Source organism: Staurois parvus, unplaced genomic scaffold, assembly GCF_062004578.1.
Source record: "Staurois parvus isolate SC_StPar_1 unplaced genomic scaffold, SC_StPar_1.0 ptg000068l, whole genome shotgun sequence".
Classification (NCBI taxonomy): Eukaryota; Metazoa; Chordata; class Amphibia; order Anura; family Ranidae; genus Staurois; species Staurois parvus.
Window position 1 is genome coordinate 11,032,092 of NW_028317864.1, and position 16,462 is coordinate 11,048,553.

Genomic DNA, 16,462 nt, shown 5'->3' on the forward strand with positions numbered 1-16,462 from the left:
GGGGTATCTAAAACAACCTCCCCTTCCCAAATATCATCCTTATATTGTATGTATGCTCCTTCACTACATTTATTTTCACAAAACAACCCCCTTGACTTAAAGGAGTAAAACAATAAGGTTACCATTGCTGATTTCCTATTCTGAAAATGCTAATTGTTTGATCCTCATGCTAACCTCTGGCTTTAATACCTTGTGCCTCTTACTCAGTATAAGCCTGCAGGACGTCTGACTTTTTCCTGGACTGCAAAATTCCATGTCAGAGATTCAGAAAGTACTTTATCCAAGGGTTTACCAGAGTGACTAGGAAACCTGCATTTTGAGAAGGCAGTCAGCAATGGGAGTCCCCATATTTCTTTAATGATGGGTTCACTTATGTTATAGTTCCTAGTACAAGTTTTGTTCAGTTATAGAAGTCACACTTTGGACAGTCCCGCTGTCCATAACACTTCTTTGATATTAATATTTTAATAGATAATATTCAGGCCAGTTACTAGATTATAATAATGAAAAAAATTAATGTCACAGTATGAAGCGACAATATATAGTGAAAATGGACATATAGATACAAATAACGATCATGCATGTGTAGGTAGGAGATTTACTCATAGCTTCTCCTGCAATCAAGTATATACAATATGTGCAGAAATATTGGACTAGGAAATTTGAAGAGGGATGTCCCTGGGAAGTTATGCAGGTGACACGGTAGAATTGGAAACTGAGGATACTTCTGTCCGAGATGTAGAAGAAAGTTCTGAGCCATCGTCAACTTTTTTACCAAATAGTTGATAGATGCAGTTCCGGAACTAAAGGAATTTAAAAAAAAAACAGGTTTTCATTGAATATCACTGAGGTTTTTATTTATTTATTTTTTACATTTGTTTCAGGTGTTTGTGTATCTTTCTCTGGACCCTTCTGAGAAATGTTCCACTGTGACACTAATACAAGAAATAGGACAAGTGTCACGAATAAATGAATGAGAAAAAAAAAAAAAAAACATTGTCTGAAATTCAAATTCTCCCTTATGCAACTAAAATTGTGCTTTTGTCTATACACCCATTGGAGAGGTTTCCACATCACCTCCTGGAGTTGGAGGTGTGTAGATCTTTTAGGCCACTTTGCTCAGCACCAGAGCAAAGATTCTATGAACAAGCAATGGGGCAGGTTCATATAAAGTGTCCTCTTTTTAGGTAAAAGAGTTGCTTTAAATAGACAGTGTCACTTTTCCTGTGCACGAAAAGTAACAGTGTATCTGTAAAGGACATCTTCTGACACCCTTGTATACTCACTTTAACTGCACTCTTCACATCTCAGTGCTCCATCGCAGCTGTCAAGAAAACTCAGCATTTCTGGGTACGGGGGAGCATGAAACTATTTCCCCTGTTATGGTGTCCTTGCCTAGCAAATGGCTGCTAGGCCCAGGCACTGGCACAGGGGACATTACCGTTTTCCATTGTTACATTGATTTTCTGCTGCAGAGAATGAATGACTTAGGATATTTTTTTCCCAATGCACCAACCTGTCTGTTCATGAAGACGTAAATGACGGGGTTGTAAATGGTGGCACTCTTGGCAAAATAGGCAGGTAACGAGGCAGCCAAGGGATGGAAACTGTAGCCTGGGTTGGCGGCAGCAAAGCAGGCGAAAATTGTGTACGGTCCCCAACAAAAGATGTAAGCCATGATCATGACAACTACCATCCTGGAGACCTCCCGTTCAGCCTTCTGGGTGGATTCAGACTCTTTCTGCTGCTGGGCTACCTAGAAAATGGGAAGATTTTCAAAAACGTATATATGGTTAAAATAGAGCTTGGCAGTGATGTTGCAACTGTAAAACACTTTGAAGACTTCTGGCAGACATTTGTGTTTTTCTGCTCAATTGCATGCTAGAAGCAGCGGTGGACTGACAACTCATGGGGCCCCCGGGCAATAGGGGATCATGGGGCCCCTGTGCCCTTGCCCAAACTCAAAAAAGCCTATGAAAAAAGGTACCAGGGGCATCTCATGGGGCCCCCTACTGACCCCGGGCCCCCCGGGCAGTGCCCGAGTTTCCAAGTGGTCAGTCCACCCCTGGCTAGAAGACTATTTGAAAGATCTGAAACAGGTTTTAAATCAGATTGTATAGATAAGTGTTGCATTTATTGCTGATATTTCCATGTATCGTGTTGCAGTTTTATAAACAAACCATGTCCTGTTCTGCAGCGGGAACACCATGCCTTGGCCATAGAATGCAAATATTGGGGTATCCAAATGCTATGACTGGGTAACATTCTCTGTCCTCCCTGGGTTTATTATTATAATATTATATTGTACTAGGACATAACTTTTATGTCAGTCACTGTTTCCAACTTTGGCTCTTCAGCACTTAACGAGCTCTATATTCTCCTAAGCATACACAGTATATTGATGAAATAAACATTCTAGTGATATGCTGAATCTGAATTCCAGGTATGGATACTTTTGCATAGTTACATGTTCGAGCTGGACCATTGTAAGTATGCATGCTTCATACCCGGTTGATCTCTCTAGAATCTGAAAATCACTCTACTAGGCACCACTACTACAGTGATCGCCGCTAGTTTCCAATTTCTGCGCAGAGTGGCTGCCTTGCTGCTTAGTTAACACAAAAGATCACTCAATCATCTACTGGGAACAATTTTGATACTTTCCTAAGTATTTAAATCTTTGCAGTATTCATGAGGTATGTTTCTACCTCCGATGCTTGCCCTCAACCCTCTTCCCTGTGCTGCTAATATAAAGGGGGATGGCTCTTCTTAAAGCTGAGTGCGGTGGCCTGCATAGGAAAGAGAGGAGAGGCACAGCAGAAAGATGTAACCACCAGCAACATTCTGAGCACCTTTTGGGTAGATTCCACTGGAATCAGGACTTGTCCACTCCAAGGACTCTTATCTTTTAAGGTATGAACTGGGCAGCTAAGCTTAGCTAGTTTGGGAAATGGCTGTCTGTGTTCACTGCTGCTGTATTAAACTGTGTAACTTCAGTAAAAGCTGTTAACCATTTGTTGTTGGACTGAAGTTGCTGCAAAGGGGTGCATGGTGGTATAAGGTGTATCACAAAGAAGAGTAACCAACACAAGGGAATGATATGGCAGCCAGGCAGCATGAGTATGATACTGGCAAGGGTGACGGGTTCTCTGCATAGTGAGGGGAGTAGTGTGCCATTTCCCTCCCGAGTGGTCAGTGCCCCAGCTAATCGTGGTGAAGATCTGAGGGACCTAGCCGCAGGTACGGAAGGAGTTAACCAAGTTAAGTGGGGCACGCAAGAGGTTTGTGCAGTGACATGGTGGAACCTGTATTCTATCACTGGAAGTGAGGTGATAGTAAAGCTGGACTGGTGGGACGGAACATAAACTGTTCCCTTCTAAATATCACATTTCCATTAAGGTGTACGTATCATGGGACAGTGTGGCTCTTTCAGGAAGGCCTCAGGTTGTGATACAATTGCACTGGATGTATGGCTTGCTTCCAATCCCAGATGCCACCTTAATGTTGAATTCATATCAACGCAACCCTGCCTGGTCCCAGGCATTAGTGAGCATGGGCACCGCAGAAGTAGGAGAGAAAGGTAAAGGCCCTATGTGCATGGACAAGTTTGGTCCACCCACACATGGACCCAACCATACAAGTTTATAAAGCTCACAAGTGCAAACACAGTCTGATGTACACTGATATAACCATCGTTGTTCAGCTGGCTGCTGAAACCAAATTCTTTATTTATTGTAAGATAGAGCAATTGAGGCTGTAAAATTTTTGAATACATAATTTTAGTTCTACTTTAATACTTTTTCCATCAAGGTTGCCATGTGTGATCAAGGTAAAGAAATGTATTCAGGCCCCAAATTGCCAATCAAACAATGGAAAACATTTTGAGGCACAAATCTCATGAATTATGAGGCTAGAATATGTTCTTGGGACCTGTTCTCTCCCTATATGGGAACAACTGTAGTGCTCTTCACTACATTACAGACAGCCGTGTATACCTTAAATATTAATTAAGGTTACTTTGTGCTATAGGGCTCTAATGCCAGCTTTTCTCACCTTTCTAATGGCCCACCAAACATGTATGTAACAAAGGATGATGACTGCCAGAGGAATTATGCAACATGTGATCATGAGCACCATCATGTAAGACTGAACTCCGGGGTCACTATTACCGCTGAACACATCTGGACCACAAGATGTCTTCAAGCCATGGGGCCAGTATCTGCAGAAAAACATTGGAAGATGTTAAATAGGTTGGAGCACACTTCTAAATATTACATGAACTCCAATCTACATTAGCATGGCGTGCTAAAGATGCAAGATTGTTCTTTGGAAAAGTTTTGTTAATTATCACCAATTAAGTGAATGTTTCTGTCTTTACCCAACTATAATGTGTATGAAGTGCTCTGCACTAAAAAATATCTGGAATATGTGCTTTGTTTATGGTTGTATTTAGCATGCACCTTTTCACATGTTGTATCCCCTGGAATAAAAAAAACCTCTACATACCCCTTTTGGATCACCCCAAAATGATCAGGTACTGAATTAAACTATGTCTACATTTGGCAATGTTCATCCACAGGATCAGCAAAGGCCGAATCACAATTAATATGGTTTGAAAGTTAGAAAAAGTACACTACAGCACAGCTTACAAACCTTAGGTCCAAAACCCAATGTTGGAATTCCCTAATTAGATAATTAGATATAATATGTAATCGGAAACAATCAACTTGCTATGATAATTGTGAAAGATCTGTAGTAGGGGTTGGTGCCAATTAAGCTAAATCACAGCAACCTTCAAAATTTCATACATTTGTACTGCATTTGTCAAATATAAGTAAGTCAACACATTTGGACACATTGGGAAGATTTACTAAAACTGGTGCAAACAGAACCTGGTACAGCTGTGCATAGTAACCAGTCAGCTTCCAGGTTTTATTGTCAAAGCTTATTTGAACAAGCTGAAGTTAGAAGCTGATTAGTTACTATGCACAGCTGCACCAGATTTTGTGTGCACCAGTTTTAGTAAATTTCTCCCTATTTATGTCTGCAACATGCATCTTTTTAAAGCTCAATTAAACTTTCAGTTTAACGCAAATACATTCCAGGTGTGTCAAAGAAAAAGGTGTTCCAAATTTTACAGTTCATTTTCTTTAGGAAGCAGCCACAAAATGAGTAGAAATGCCTGTGTCCTGCCAGCATGTAGAGAAGGACCTTTGCTCTCGGTGTGGAGGCAGTCATCTTTCTGCAGAAGTCCAACACAGCCACTGCTGTGTCAGATCTATAGCTCTGCAATCAGCAAAGCTCATGCTCCCTGCTGAGTTGAGGGTTCTAGTTGTAACAAATGAGCAAGCCAGACCTCTGCAGAAAGACCGCTACTTCCATTCCAGCAAGGATCCTTTTCTGCGGGCAGACTGTTATTCTTTTGCTTTCTAAAGAAAACAACTTGTAAAGCTTTGAACACTTTTTTGTTTTGATGCACCTGAAATGTATTTAGCTGTGAGGAACTTGAAGTGTTACTAAACCCACAACAGTAAAATCAGTCTATATATGCAGTAAAGCATGCTTTTTATACTCTCTTAGGAACCTAAGGGGTTAATCCTCTGCATTATGTAAAAATGCTGCTTGATCCTGACTTCTCTGATCCTCCCCTTCTTCAAGTTCTCTCCTCTTATCTCTTGATAAGACATATCTTGTGGAGACACTGCATATTGTGTGTATTGCTAGAGGGGTTTTTTTGTTCTTGGGAAAGTGCATGTGATCAGCACAGGGCCAATCAGCACTGCCCAGACAGAGGTCAGGGGTTCTGCATCCTCCTAGAGAAAACTCTTCCTACAAGCTTTAACCAGTGCTCTGCTGAACACTGATAGAAGTCACAGAACTTCTCTAACTGCTGATGAGAAAAGGTATTTAGCAGTTTATATTTACTAAAATAATTGCATTTCCATGTTCTGTGTACTGTGGGCAGGGGCGTACTGACAACTCATGAGGCCCCCGGGCAATAGGGGATCATGGGGCCCCTGTGTCCTTGCCCAAACTCAAAAAAGCCTAGGAAAAAGGTACCAGGGGTATTTTATGGGGCCCCCTACTGACCCTGGGCCCTCGGGCAGTGCCCGAGTTTCCAAATGGTTAGTCCACCCCTGACTGTGGGAGACGAGATATAGTGAATACAGGGTCCTGGGTTTAGTAACACTTTAAAGCAAACAATGGGCTATATTTGTGTGTAGAGTTTACATCTGAAGATATTACCTGCTCCAGCCAAATATTGGAGGTGCACACCAGCCTGCTGCCCAAAGCCAAGAGAATGCTATTCCACCAGCAGCCAGTTTTCCATCAAACTTAATGTTGCCAAAGGGTTTGCATACAACAAACCATCTTTCCCAAGCAATTACTGTTAATGACCAAAGTCCAGTGATACCTGTAGAAAGATCAATAATTTAGACATGATTTTAAATATACAGTGTATACATATACAGTGAAAACTGTTTACACCACTTTTTGTTGGGGGGCTTACTTAAAGCACAATTGTATAGTTGTCCTTTAAGGAAAAAAGTGGTGTCCTCTCTCCACCCCCAGCCTGCTGCCTGAACAGCGTAAAGCCTAGTACACACGTTAGATTTTTTTTTTTTTTCAACCCAGTGGGCTGAACACAAAAAAACCCAGAGAGGTCTTTGTACTAAGTATGCGATGTTAGTGTGGCAGTCTCCCCCGCTAAACAACTGTGTCCCTCTCCCGCCAGAACAAACAATGATCAGCACTCACAGCCACTAGCTGTCAGTGCTGACTGCCTGCTGACCAGATGCTGCTTTTCCAGCATGTCTCTCTCCGTGGACTGGCTTCTGTTGGACAGGCAGCTATACACACTCTCCAAATGTCGGCTGCTTCCTGCTGAACAGGCTGATATTTGGATCGAGTGTATGCAGCACTGTATCTGAAACAGGGGCAGACTGACAACTTATGGGGCCCCCGGGCAATAGGGGATCATGGGGCCCCTGTGTCCTTGCCCACACAAAAGCCTATGAAAAAGCCAATGAAAGGTACCAGGGGCATCTCATGGGGCCCCCTGCTGACCCCGGGCCCCTTCGAGCAGTGCCCAAGTGCTCGAATGGTCGGTCCGCCCGATCTGAAATGACCATATAGCATAACCCAGTCAAATGCGTTGACAGGGAACATGCTGACAAGAGTCTATAGCTACTCTAACCTTACTTTGCAGCACAGTGGCTAAATGGTTAGCACTTCCGCCTGGCAGTACTCGGGTCGTTGGTTCGAATCCCAGCCACGGCACCACCTGCCTGGAGTTTGCATGTTCTCCCTGTGCCTGTGTGGGTATCCTCCTGGTACTCCGGTTTCCTCCCACACTCCAAAGACATGCTGGTAGGTGAATTGGGTCCTGTCTTAATTGGCCCTAGTATGTGTATGTATGAATGTGAGTTAGGGACCTTGAGGGTTAGGGACTGATGTGAATGTACAATATATATGTAGAGCGCTGCGCAAATTGACGGCACTATATAAGTACCTAAAATAAATAAATAAATACTCCTTGAAGACTTACCACACACTGAAACAGTGTACCCCTCAATCACACACAGGGGATGGCCAAGGATGAAGTAACCGAAAATCTGGTTGATGACACTGATGGTGCTGGCAATGACAGTCTCCCCAAGATCAGCAATAGCCAAGTTCATCAAGATCCAGTTCAGAGGGTGTCGAAGCTTTTTAAACTTAAATGTAGCTACTAAGACAAGCCCATTGGTGAAAACAGATGCTGCAACTACAAATATCATCCAGAGTGTGGTGACGTTGTAGGCCCATCTAGGTGCAATGTGATAATTTGGACCTTCAAAGGGACCTGCAAATGATAAAGAAAAGAGTTACACTGGACACTACAACCTCAACTCCTGGTATTTTACCCTGTAAAATGAGAGGGGAAACTTTATTGTTTACAGTTTTCTTAGATGTACATGTATATGTGAATGCAAATTGACTTATCATTGAAGTTTCATGTTCTAAAAAACCTTGTTTCTAAAAATAGTTTGTATGTATATATATATATATATATATATATATATATATATATATATACACACACACACAGTATATGTAAAGCATTTTGTAAATTATCGATGTTATATACTGTAAGTACCTCCAATAAATAAATATTGAAAATAAATAATAGTTCCCATTCAATGATCTGCCACTGATAATCTCTGTATATATGCCATCATATGTAGCATGATGTCTGGAGTTAATATATATATATTGTTTTATTTAGTATACAGTGTAGCAATCGTACGTACAGATATGGACACGGACATCCATTTTGCTCAAGATCCACCATCTTGTGTCATTCTCACTCCAAATCAGTCCCCCTCCCTTTCTGTTAAATGGCATGTGGTCTGTATGTGTGCTGAGTTCAGGAGTGCACAGGGCACAGCTGGATACACTTCATGGTTGTAAACCCAATTAGCTGGTTCCAGGGTGTCTGACAGACTCTTGCTCTGGCCGGTTCGTAAAGCTATAAACCCATCAGTCACTGGACTTGAAAAGCATTCCTAAATAGCAGTAAAACATACATCCCATTTGAAACCACTTTTTCATACAATTTCATAACTCCCGGCAGGAAATAGGTACAATAGAACAAAGCATATATTCAGATAGATCAGTTTAATGCGAGTCACCTGGTACCTTACATCCCTAGATTACGTCTACCCGAGAGCAGGAAGCGATATTTCTTTAACCGTCACAGGCAGATATGTCACATCTGGTGTTTGGACATTAAGAATATGATTCTGCACATTATTTTACCAGTGGATCGGATGCTACATGTACCTATGGAAAGTTATTGACCATGGTGTGGACTTGTGAGGGATTTGGGTCACAGCTGGGGTCTCTGCCTAAACCCCCTCCCCAAATGAGGCGATTGGCCCTTGGCTTCAGTAGACACCCCCTGCTGGGGGACTAGAAAACAGGCTGTCAGGCCTGAAAGAGGTAAGATGAAGAGATTCTCCCTTTTTAACATCAGGAACCAACTTTGGGAGAAACGGTACTCTTTTGTTCAGGACACTTGAATCTGCTTAAACCAAGGACAAGTATTCTACCTCTCTAAACATCTTTCTGTTATCTCTCTGTGGTGTTATTGCTCTCTGTATTTATATATATATATTTATATATATATATATATATATATATATATATATATATATATATTGGCTACATCTTTTTCTGTAAATATTTTTATTGCACCATTTTGACCTTTTTAGTAATAAATCCTATTTTCTCAAAAGTGTTGAACTGTTTCTAAAGCTCTTTATGCAAACTAAGAATCCCTGTTTCTGAAGAGCGCTACTGTGTGTTTTAAATTTCTGCATACATCTGCCTGCGGTGACAGTGTGTATACAGACATTTATTCAACATTTATTCATCATAGTGTTACTGCTAAGATTTGTGAGTTTCCTCCTTCTCTGTAAAAAAAAGGTGGTGGTAGCAGTGTGAAGGGTTAATTGCGTAATTAACCTGACCCAGTAACATTCGCTCTCAGGCGGCTGGCACATAGATTGTGGTCCAGTGAGCTGGAAAATCTCTGTGCAGGGGACAGCTGAGAGTGACATTGTTACGCAAGTGGCAGCGCGGTTTTAGATTGGCTAGTCCTTCGGTCACAAGTTGGTGAGAAGGACTGGGCCTAATGCCGCGCCCGTCACATACAGTAAGATGATCTGTTTTAAAAGTTGTTGTACAATTTATTACTGAAAGAGAAACTTGTGCTCTAGTTCAGACACTTTGGCTAGACTGTTATGATTTAATCAGCCTGCTGCAAGCCTCAGTCACTTCTCCTCCATGATAAGACTGCAACATTGTAACTTTTTGGCAAGTCATAAGATGGGAAGGTGCAGCAGGGGTTGATCTGTGTCAGACATTTGTAATCACAGCCAAGAACTGCTCAGGCATCAGAATTTGCATGCTTGTATAATCTCTGAAGTGGCATATCAGTCCAGGTAGTAGATGCTGAACAAAAATCCTTCTGGGGAGAAAAGCAGATTAAGGCATGGTTAGGGGAAATAATGTTCACACCCCACCCCCACGAAGTGTTCATAAATTGTTGTTAGTGAAAAACTAGAATATTATTTAGCATGTGTGTACCCAATATGAAAAAATTAAATCCAATGCTAGGTCCACCATGTTGCAGTAGCTCCTTCGAAAGGTGGTTCAGCTTGAATCTAGTGATTGAAGTGATAGGGCCTAATGTTTAAAAGAGAGCTCCACTCAAAATTAATAATCTGGATGTACTGTAGAAAATAGGTAATTCTTTGAACACTATACTCTTCAACTTTTCTCCCAAATTGTTTACTTGGTCTATGAATTGCCTGCACTGGCTGCTGAGTGCCAAAAGATTTCCTACTGAATGTGGCTGAAACAGAAGGCAGCATTAGCATAAGCAGAAAGTGCAGGAGGTCATCAGTGGAGAGACAGATCTTGAAGAATTAGAGACTTATCTAATAAAGAAAAGTATAATGCACTAAGTAACCAATCAGAAAATATCTCCCCTTGGTCTAACTGCTCTGTGGCGATGAAAAGTGAAATATGACTGGTTACTATGGGTAATTGCAGTGTGCTCACTGCAATTTTTTTTTGCACTAGTTTTGTAATGTATTCAGTCTACCCAAAACGGATATTTCTGATTTTGCAGGATGTTGGATCGTTAAAACCAACTTAAATCTGAAGATTGAAGCACCACACAATTAGAGTACAAAATGTGGTTTTGTTTGGAAGAACCCAGCAATGTAGCTGGTGGCCTAAACCAGCTGCTAAATGTTACCATGTCCGTCCAATACAGGATTAAATTACAGTTTGAGTTCATGCTAGTTGATGCTATATCTTTTTAAGCCCTGATGAAGGGTGTGATGTGTGCTGCCCGAAATGCATTCTTTATTGCCCTTAATGAAAACGATCGACATATTGCAAAAAAGATAGCAGGACCAACCCCCCAAAAATCTTAAAATATATTGATAGTAAAAAGATCCGGTCCGAGCATGTAGGCCCTTTACAAAATAATCTAGAGTGGGTGACTGGGGACAAAGAGAAGGCAAATTTATTAAATACCTTCTTCAGCTCTGTGTATACAAAGGAGCATGGGGGAGCTTTTGTCCATAATGGGTATGGTATTGACACAGCTCCAGATGATCCATATTGGCTCACAACTGATATGATCCAAAAATATTTCAACAGAATAAAGGTGAATAAAGCACCCGGACTGGATGGCATACACCCACGGGTCCTTAAAGAATTGAGCTCTGTAATTTCAAAGCCATTGTTTCAAATTTTTAGGGACTCTTTAATGACTGGCATAGTACCACTGGATAGGCGCAAGGCCAATGTGGTGCCAATATTTAAGGAGGTGAGCAAAACCTTGGACAGAGGGGTGACGGTGGACGCTGTATACTTGGATTTTGCAAAAGCGTTTGACACAGTTCCCCACAAACGGCTAACGTGTAAGGTAAAGTCTACAGGCTTGGATAAATCCATATGTAAATGGCTGGAAAACTGGCTAAAAGATCGTGTTCAAAGAGTAGTAGTTAAGGATTCATACTCTGAATAGTCTAGGGCTGTCAGTGCTACACCCAAAAGGTAAGTTTTAAAGCAAGCCGACGATCCCCGCAGGAAGGATCGGATCTGCGGATTGAGCATAATGGATCAGAGTCCCCAATCCGCAGATCCGATCCATCCTGCGGGGATCGTCGGCTTGCTTTAAAACTTACCTTTTTGTGATCAGTTAACCCTCTATAGGTTGCAAGCCAACGATCCCCCCAGGATGGATAGGATCGGACTCCGATCCATTATGCTCAATCCGCAGATCCGATCCATCCTGCGTGGATCGTCGGCGGGGTGACACCGAGTGTTACTGCATTGGGTGACACCAAACAGGGACGCCCCTGCAAACTGATAAGAGGCATGGAGGAGCTCAGCTATGAGGAAAGATTAGAGGAACTGAATGTATTCTCTCTTGAGAAGAAGTGATTAAGGGGGGATATGATCACCATGTATAATACATAGGGGGGATATGATCTCCATGTAGAATACATAAGGGGGGATATGATCTCCATGTATAATACATAAGGGGGGATATGATCTCCATGTATAATACATAAGGGGGGATATGATCACCATGTATAATACATAAGGGGGGATATGATCACCATGTATAATACATAAGGGGGGATATGATCACCATGTATAATACATAAGGGGGGGGATATGATCTCCATGTATAATACATAAGGGGGGATATGATCTCCATGTATAATACATAAGGGGGGATATGATCACCATGTATAATACATAAGGGGGGATATGATCAACATGTATAAATACATCAGTGGTTCATATAGTGAACTCGGTGTAGAGCTATCCACTCTGAGGTCATCACAGAGGACAAGGGGGCACTCTTTACATCTGGAGGAAAAAAAATTTCATCTCCAAACACAGAAAGGTTTCTTCACAGTGAAAGCTGTGAAAATATGGAATAGACTCCCTCAAGAGTTAGTTCTGGCCAGCTCAATGGATTGCTTTAAAAAAGTCTTGGATTCTTTCTTGGACACACAGAATATAACTGGTTACTAACATTTATAGGTAAAGTTGATCCAGGGAACATCTGATTGCCTGTCGGGGGATCAGAAAGGATTTTTTCCCCTGCAGGAGCAAATTGGATCAAGCTTTGCTGGGGGTTTTTTTTGCCTTCCTCTGGATCAACTGTAGGTGTAGGATTATAACTTTTTTTTTTTAATGGTTGAACTGGATGGACTTTTGTCTTTTTTTCAGCCAGACTAACTATGTAACTATGTAATATATGCTCGGAATATAACCACATTTTGGACTCTAATACTTTGGCGTGGCACTTTGATCTTCAGATACCGATATTAGTTTCGCATTCCAAGGTTTCTTTAGCAGTTCCTCGGCTAATGGAAATATCCCATATACTACCCAAATGCCCCTTTGTAATAGTTTCATTACATTCACCAAAAGTACAAAAGCATTATTGACCTATAGTTCTAGCAGCATTGATCTACTATTTCAAGTTAAAACCAGCTTGCAGTCTTTTTATCTCTCTAGTACTCCACTGGTGAGATCTATTCACCAAGTTGCTGGGTCTTTACACCTGCTCTGGTTATTATGAGGGGTCCCCATTCTCCTTGATGGATTTTTATTTATTTGATATTATGGAGAATGCAACAGGAAGAGCCAGAATACACAAAGGTGGGCAGGGACACCAAAAACTTCCAAGAGTACAGGAACATATTCAGGATATCTCATTGTCAGAGTATCCAATGCATATAAGAAGCCAGGAACTGACATATTTGGGTGGACTGACTTTTTACATCATCCAGGTATTGTTAAATCTAGGAAATTATCATACTGGTCATACATAGGGCATTTTTCTGGTAATCTTACCAAATTTCAATAGCTTTCAAACTGACAAAGGCAATCTTACACAAACAGTTTCAGTTGTTTCATGGAGCTAATAGAAACCATCTATGGTATTTTGCCTTGATCCAGTTCATTAACTATAACAAGTGTATTCTACTCAACAGAGCTTTCCTGATTATGTGAATGGAGAGAGAAAAGATGGACAACATGCATGCTGGAAAATGTTTGCCAATCAAACTGCAGGCTAGTGGCTCACCCAAACTCTCTATATGGTTAGTTTCTACCTCTAGAATAGTTGTCTCAATTTTTCCAAACAAACCCATGTTCCTTAGAAAAGATATGAGCTATAGTGAGCATCTGAGGGTGTTCAGTGCTGGTTTAGCCAAACCTCTACATTCCCTGCAGATTCTAAACACTCATTACTTTTCTAATCTAGTTTGCAAATGTGGAAAGGTGTGCTTTATACTTACAGAAAAGACTGCTGAAATGGTATCCATCACTTACGCAATGTAGAATACAAGGTCACAAAAGACAAGGTCAATGGCCCTGTGCCACAGTGGCCTCTCAAGTCATGTGAAATGGTTTGAGATGCCACGTTTACACACACCTTAAATGCTATTTCAGTTTGACAATTAAGAGCCTTCAAATTGATTAAAAATTCTCTTTGGGGCATACAGGTAAGTATAAGCAGGCATTCCTCCATGTTTACTCATAAACAAGATTACTTTCCATATATTTTTATTGGTGAAATGTTGAAGGCTGTTTGTTTTCTGAAGACTTATGAATGCCGTTTACACATATTAAAGCACATTAGTGCTCTCCAAAGCATATTATAGGCTTTGTATAGTATGCCTAGCCTCACTGTAGTGCTGTGTGCAAGGAGCTCTTTTTTTGTTCCCGGTCTGGTAATTCCCATTTCCTAATACCTAAACTGAATTGCTTTCTTTCTGTGCCTTGTGGGGTACTTCAGCTTCAAGCCAATTCAATAATTGTTTTACAGAGGAGTAGTTCTGTTCATACAGTCAGGTTATCCACTCAACCCCTACATTTGGAAGATATTTTTTCCCACACTGAAGTGAATTGGATCATGCTTTGAGATATAGGATTGTGTATATGGGGGTTTTCTATTTGTGTGTGTGTGTTTTTTGAATGTAACTATGTAACATTGCACAGTCATGCAGGTGACACTTTCTACCGGTTAAGCTTTAAAACATAAAAACATACCAGTAATATACATGTATACATGTAAAGGATTACAGAAAAGGATTTCCTTTTATGGTAAATTGAGAAAAGCAAAATATACATTAGGTTTTTAGAGAGATACATAGTTTAATGAAACTGAGAAGAAATGCTCTAACTTCCCATTTCCTAAGTCATATTCCATAACTTTGGGATGGTCATATCTAGCCTAATTTATGGACCGGGAAAAGTTGGGTCCACCAATAAAAGACTAAAAATAAGAGAACAGAAGATCTGCTTACATTAAATCAGCTGCCTTACCACTTGAGTAGGTAACCAACTATCAGAACAATATACATATGCCCATGTAGACCTTTTCAAAGGACCTGGTAGCATTTGATGAAGCATAAAGAGCCTAGAAACTAGCTTGTTGTGTCCTTGAAAGGGAAGGCAGGGTAAGAAGTGGTCAGAATATAACACAAAAGGCATTTGCTTTCCATTAAAATGTAGGTTTCTTAACCCAGCCACAATTTTTATCCTCGTGTTCGAAAGTCCCTCCTGATCACACTCACCTAGCTGCTTTATAAGTAGTTGCATTGTGTGATAGCCTTTAAACTCTAGCATTTACACTTGTAATATCCAGACCTTACTAAGTAATACTTCTTCACAATTAAAAACTGTATTGGGTTTAAGGATGTAACACTAATAACTAAATACTGTAATGTAACCTGGCGACAATCATTTCCCAGATACACATACAAAGGTGCCCAAAGACATTAGAGAAAGTTTTTAGGACAAAAATGGTTATATCAGATATTATAAACAGATTGATATCTGCCCAATAGTCAATTGTTAAAGCTGTTTTTTATCGGATGTTTGTCTAGGAGTGTTGCATGTTCATGTAAATGTCAGTGCCATGCATGGACAATATTTTAAGCAGGATATTTTAAAATTATGAAGCATTGTTGGACAATACATATCTGCAAAGGTTTGTCTGTTTGTAGATGCATAAACTGACATTATTGCAGACACTTTTTTCCAGTAGATTCATTCAGGCATCAGCTGCTCAAAACATTTTTTCAAATCAATAGTTGTCCAATAAACAACTGATCTTTCTCTAATGTCTATGGCTACCTTTTTTGCTGCCACTGCTCACCCATTACTCACCCCGCGTATTGTTGCTGTTTGTATATGTGAAAACGCTACTTCTTGTGGTTTCTTCATCATCATGTCTTCTCCGAGCGGCAAATACAGCTTCATTCCATGTTGCAGCCATAACCTGTATATCCCTTTGCCACCAGACTGACACCTCTGGTATGAGCTACCCCTGATTCCTTCCCACCACCTCTCCCTTTCTCCCACACAATCTCTCTTTCTTGCTTTCTACTCCTGGCAGTCACTTGGATGGGTAATTTGTTGACCTCTCTCCAGTTATATACTGAGCTGAGATGGATTAACCTAGACACCCACAGCACAGCTCAAACCACCTTAAACTTTTTATCTCTTAATTGGAGCAGGAGTTTTAACTTCACCCCTCCTCTCCACAGTCAATCTTTCTTGCTGCTTGCTCTGGTTTTACGTCACTTGATCAGGTTAAGGTTGACTTTTCTGGACACTTTGGGTGACAGGATAAGAGCTTGCTTAAATGAAAGACAGAGAAGGAGGGGAAAGGCTTGGGCTTTCTTAGTCACCAAATCCAATCTCATCTTCTCCATGTCAGTCAATTGCTAATACCCTTCACTTTGTGAAATTGGGGTCACTGTGTTAATTAGAGGAAGTGAAAATTGTGCAAAAAATAAATATCACCGTATTGTGAATTGATGCTGAGCTCTACACTCTCATCTCTTTAGGCTACGTACATTCGCCT

At 40.8% G+C, this 16,462-nt stretch overlaps 1 protein-coding gene across 1 annotated transcript; it reads right to left on the reverse strand.

The window, feature by feature from the left end:
• Window positions 1–446: 446 nt before the first annotated feature.
• On the reverse strand, window positions 447–15,984 carry LOC149469564 (red-sensitive opsin). The gene is made up of 6 exons (XM_089669161.1): window positions 15,763–15,984; window positions 7,550–7,846; window positions 6,247–6,415; window positions 4,054–4,219; window positions 1,517–1,756; window positions 447–803 (listed from the first exon to the last, which is right to left on the reverse strand). The coding sequence occupies exons 1-6, from the start codon at window positions 15,869–15,871 to the stop codon at window positions 687–689; spliced, it is 1,098 nt and encodes a 365-aa protein (XP_089525287.1). The 5' UTR covers window positions 15,872–15,984; the 3' UTR covers window positions 447–686.
• Between the last annotated feature and the right edge of the window lie 478 nt (window positions 15,985–16,462).